The sequence below is a fragment of the Engystomops pustulosus genome, chromosome 4, assembly GCF_040894005.1.
Source record: "Engystomops pustulosus chromosome 4, aEngPut4.maternal, whole genome shotgun sequence".
Taxonomy (NCBI): Eukaryota; Metazoa; Chordata; class Amphibia; order Anura; family Leptodactylidae; genus Engystomops; species Engystomops pustulosus.
The window spans coordinates 102,492,197-102,497,196 of NC_092414.1; the positions used below are offsets into that span (position 1 = coordinate 102,492,197).

Below are 5,000 nucleotides of genomic sequence, written 5' to 3' on the forward strand. Positions count from 1 at the left end.
TGACATTTTACAACAACTGCTTGCTTTTTTACCTAGTATCCAATATGCATGGCTCAGTTTACAGGTTATAATATCAAACCAACATCCTGCTGCCTTGGCAGTGATGTAGCTTTAATAGTTGCCCATTACTCTACGCTTTAGGTTACTGCGGTTTTAAGCCTGTGAGTGGTGCTGTATAATGCCTCACTGTTTTTTTTTCCCCCTGTACCTGCTCTTTTTGCTAATATTCCAAAAATGGTTTCATTCTCTAACAGTGGCCCCACTGTGTTTATGAAGTTTTATAAATATATATGTATATACCTCCTGAAAACCTTTTAAGTAGCTGGACATTTAAAAATGTCTGCATGCTTACAAAGACCTAAAAACTTGTTCCATTGAATAGATGGAATGCATGGAATGCCTCCACAGTACTTTCTTTTGTTTAGGTAACTTGCCATTTTGTCCTTGACTGTATATAACTCTTGTGTAGATTGCATTACACTGGAAACATAGCACTATAGTGAATGTAGATGCAAGCTTGTGATCATTTGGAAAAAAAAATGACATATTTGGCACGGAGGAATTTAACACCCAAATAATCCATACCTCGCTGGGAGAAAACAAAACAGATAGGTCTGAAGCTCAGAGCTACCCTATCATAAAGTGAACAAGTCTAATTGAGCTATGTCTTTCTATCCTGCTATTTGTACAAATAAGAAAGCCACATCTTGATGAAAAATAAACACAAAAGCGCTGTTGTGACTATAACAGGGAGTCGTATACTAATTTATATAATAAGTGGTTGTGCACGCTTTATTCAAGATTATGGCTGCAAGAAATGGCATGAATTGCTGGGTGTGTTTAATGCTGGATTATAGCAATTTGAAACATGTCAAACACATGGCTAACGCCTCATGCTTCACTCATTCTTGCGTAAACCTGCATAGCCACCATCCATTATACCCTTGGTAACAACACAATTCTGCAAGTAAATATTGTTACACTAAGTAACCTTTCAATTCAGGTTGTTTAGGAAGAGAAAATGCAATCTTGTGCAGTCACTTCCAGTGTCAGTTTAATGTTTCAAAAGGGAAGCGATGTAGAGAATAAGTATCTCTAATGCCACTTGGTGAGGAAAGAAAACTTGCTGAATTATTTCCTCCCGCTGTGTGGGTACATGTCTGTGGATAGAATATTGCATGCTTTACCAGAGGAAAAAAACAGAGACAGAAAGCTTGAAAACACAGAGGGCAGCTGACTGGTTGAGTGGATGTGCTTTATTTCTTCCTATTGCTGTACTGGTGGAAATATGAGATCTTCTCTCTGTTCAGGTCTGTTCAGTGTCTCTCCTAGTGGATTTTCTTTCTGTGGGTAGGCCACTGTGCCGCTAGAAATCCAATACGCATAGTAGTTAATTTATACAAGTTCCCTGTTTATCTTTTTACATGCAAAACTTTTTCATGTGCTAAATATTGGGACCTCTGCCCAAACATGACAGAAGGGTTTTTATATCTCCGCCCCACAGATGTCTAATCAAAGGAACCTTTTCCAATTTTGTTGGCATGATAACATATTAAACTCACGTGCAGTGCGAAGCATTTCTACCATAACCACAACTACACTGTAGATACTGTATTTGTTCAAAAATAAAAGACCCCAAAATTTTCCAGGGGGAAAAAGGGGGATGTTGTACAATTTCTGTACTTTGCTTCTGTAAGTTTGAAGAATTGATATGCCTCGTGTAATACGGGGTTCCCATGTAATTGGGTAGAATAAAATACGCTTACAATATCCTTTTGGAAGTACCTCTTAAAAATATGCTAAGCTCATAACAAGGATCCACAAACCACAGGCCATAAACTCCTTGTCAACATTACATTTTAATTTGCTTAGACTCTGTCTTGTTTGCTTTTCCTTTCAGAATCTATGTGCTATACAGATGTTTTGCTACCATATACGTTCACAGACACAACCTATTCTTTTCAATTATTTACTAAACAATTTTGCGCTTGGCACATGGTAATGTTTCGGCGATTGAGGTCTGAAGCGTTACGTATAAATTCCAAGTTTACAATTGTCTTCCAGCTGTATTTATAAAGTTCAGAGATTTTTATGATCTGTTTCAGTGCACTTTCCTGGAAAGTATAAAATTATATAAAAAGAGAGACATCGCATTCCTTTTCTTCCTTTGTGGAGGGAATGAACATTAGAATTTTCTAACATCCGAGAGGGAAATCAGACATATTTTACTGAATATTTTAAACATTGTGCATGTAAAATTTATGCCTAATTTGAATACTTATTAAGCGCCTAATCTTAGAAAAGAGTAGTAGCTTTGTGGGGTTTTTTTCTAATATAATTCATTATGTGAATCACATTTTTCATTTGTGATCTTTTTCATAGTTAATGTTTAAAGTATGTCTAACAGGCTTTGTTTGTTCACAAACACATCTGGTTAGGGATTGTTTACAGTAGTTACAGTAGCTATGACTGCTAACACTACGACATGCGGAAAAAGCACTCAGCCTGGTTCACCTAGCAGGTGGCAACCGTACCCATCATTATCTTCTTTTTAGAAATATATCTGTATATTTACAAGTAACAGCTATTTGTGGTGTATGTCAAGTGTGGTGTCAGTAGCAGTGCACTTCTTACCTCCTAATAGAATTGGGATTTTCCTCCCTGTTATAATTATGCTGTGGGCAGTAAATAGTGAATTGTGAAATGTCATTATCTTGATATTGTGTCACACGGCACACACAACTAATTGGGGGCCTTTAATGCGAGCAGCAGTGTGAAAAGCATAATTTGCCTATTGTGTATGTAGTGTGATAAGTTTTGTGTGTGGCTGCTTACTACACTGATAGCCACCTTAGTGTCCTGAGACCATTACAATGTTATAAATTGTAGTAGGGTCGCGAGCACCGTATTGACCTTTCCATAAAACACACGCACAATATACCTTGAAATTCGAGTTTGTAAGGGCACTTGCTTCTTTATTTACTGCAAGGATTTCAACTGATCTTGGCAGGACATCTCATTGCTACCCTGAAAGTACAGTATATTTATGCAGTGAAAACGATAAAACATTTATTACTGTAGAGAAGGTAATATGCATAATTTATGCTGTTTTTAGCACAATCATTAGTGATATTCTTGATAGATTTTATTTCTAGCTTTCATATCTAATACATGCCTGGAAAATTAATTTTATATCTTTCATTTATTTGCCTATGTTAAAATTGAGTTTTAAGTCATCTTCAAGTGAACAGTTTGATTGCTGCTCATGCATAAGCTTAATTACTTCCCAGGAAGGACAGTATTAAATGTTTTAAATGTCAGAAAAATAAATGAATATCAGCCGTTTGATTAAAAAAATAGGCAATATCTGACGTGTTTGCAGCAGGAGCTTTTTCTTAAAATGCCTTGGAGGCAAAATTTTATTTAGGCACAAAAAAATAGAGAGAGACCATTAGACTATTTATCATTGCTTTATACCATATGATTTGTAACACTGGTACAAAATTTTAATTTTGTATGATTAGCTTTGCATCATTAAACAATAGCCTTGCATAAGATGTGCTGTAAAATTCTGACAGAATGAAGATAGTGAATATTTTAAATAAGGCTGTATAGTCATCCATGGTTGTCAAAGCTAGATAATAGGAAATATACCGGAGTGTGTGCAGCCGGGCTTTTATTTGACTTGATTTTATAGGTAGACTTTAAAATGTAGCCATTCATAAATGCTATTTAACCATGCTGCCTGCATAGCATGCTATTTTGGCTGTTAAGTGTAACCACACAAAGGAAGCTTATAGAGTCCATAATTTCAGTGATTAGTATCTGGATAAAAGCTGAATTTGTATTGCGTTTCTTGGTAAATTACTGAGCAGCCTGTGTGTTTTTCCCTCCTTCTAAAGATGCTGTCTTTGTAATTGGCAGAGAGGGACATCTTGATAATAGAAGTGCGAAGGTGTAACGTGTGTGTTAATTGATACTTCTTAATCACTTTTAGGTATTAAGTCATGATGCAGGAATCTGCAACAGAGACAATAAGCAACAGTTCAATGAATCAAAATGGAATGAGCACTCTAAGCAGCCAATTAGATGCTGGCAGCAGAGATGGGAGATCAAGTGGTGACATGTGCAGTGAAGTAAGCACAGTAGAACTGCTGCATCTGCAACAACAGCAGGTAAGTTTTGTGTTTTTCTTCACTATTTGCTTACAAAAATAAAGCAGCTCCTTCAGCAAAGAGAGAGAGACAGGTATTTGTGCAGCTTTTCCAAATTTGTGTTGTGTTTATTTCCCCTACACTTTTTGTGTGTGTTTATTATTTGTTTGTGTATATTACATTGCTCTGTACTAGTGTGTCCAGTCAATATGCACTGGCACAGGCATTTGTTTAGAGTCTGTTTTTCCTTTATTGAAGAACCTGTTTGTTATGTAGCTTTTCTCCCTTGAAGGTTAGGATTTTTGTGTTTCTTTGCTTTGTATATAGCATGTTTTCTAGCATTGAGTGTAGTGTAGAAGACAGTGCTGAAATGTCAAATGTGATACTTAGCTTTCCACCAGAGGGCCACATTTGTTACTTGATACCATACTTGTCTCCATTAAATGAATTGTTCCAGAGTCTAAGATAAGGTGAAATGAGAGCATCTTATTTTTTAACATAAACTGTTTATGTTTTTTTGTTTTTGTAATTACAATTTTGTGATAAGATGCTTCCCTTTTAGACTAGTAAACATCATTGTTGTCTGCAAGGTTTTATTTTATTATTATCAGGAAATATCATGTAAAATATTGTAGGATTTCCCTTTTTCTACAGTAAACAACAAATGTTTATTTTGCTTTATGAAAAGTTAAATATTGATAATATATAACTTGACTTATATATTTACTAGACTTGTGATTGCGTTTTAGATTTTTTTTTAAAGGAACAAGAATTTCTATGTTTTCAAAATCTTTATAATCATAATAAGAATAGCATGTTGTCTTTGCAGATGTTTAGCATGTTTAT

General features: G+C 35.3%; 1 protein-coding gene and 1 long non-coding RNA gene across 12 annotated transcripts in view; one reads left to right on the top strand and one right to left on the bottom strand.

The window, feature by feature from the left end:
* Positions 1 to 5,000, top strand: part of FOXP2 (forkhead box P2) — a 161,226-nt gene that overhangs the window by 6,327 nt on the left and 149,899 nt on the right. For all 11 annotated transcript variants that reach the window (XM_072146929.1, XM_072146928.1, XM_072146932.1 and 8 more), the window contains exon 2: positions 3,998 to 4,175. In XM_072146929.1, coding sequence (XP_072003030.1) covers positions 4,008 to 4,175 — 168 coding nt within the window. In that variant the 5' untranslated portion in view covers positions 3,998 to 4,007. The remainder of the gene's footprint in view (positions 1 to 3,997; positions 4,176 to 5,000) is intronic.
* Positions 1,242 to 5,000, bottom strand: part of LOC140126914 (uncharacterized) — a 12,225-nt gene continuing 8,466 nt past the window's right edge. Inside the window, exons 2-3 of the long non-coding RNA XR_011854924.1 lie at positions 2,942 to 3,027; positions 1,242 to 1,366 (exon numbers count right to left, since the gene is read on the bottom strand). This is a non-coding gene — a long non-coding RNA (uncharacterized lncRNA). The remainder of the gene's footprint in view (positions 1,367 to 2,941; positions 3,028 to 5,000) is intronic.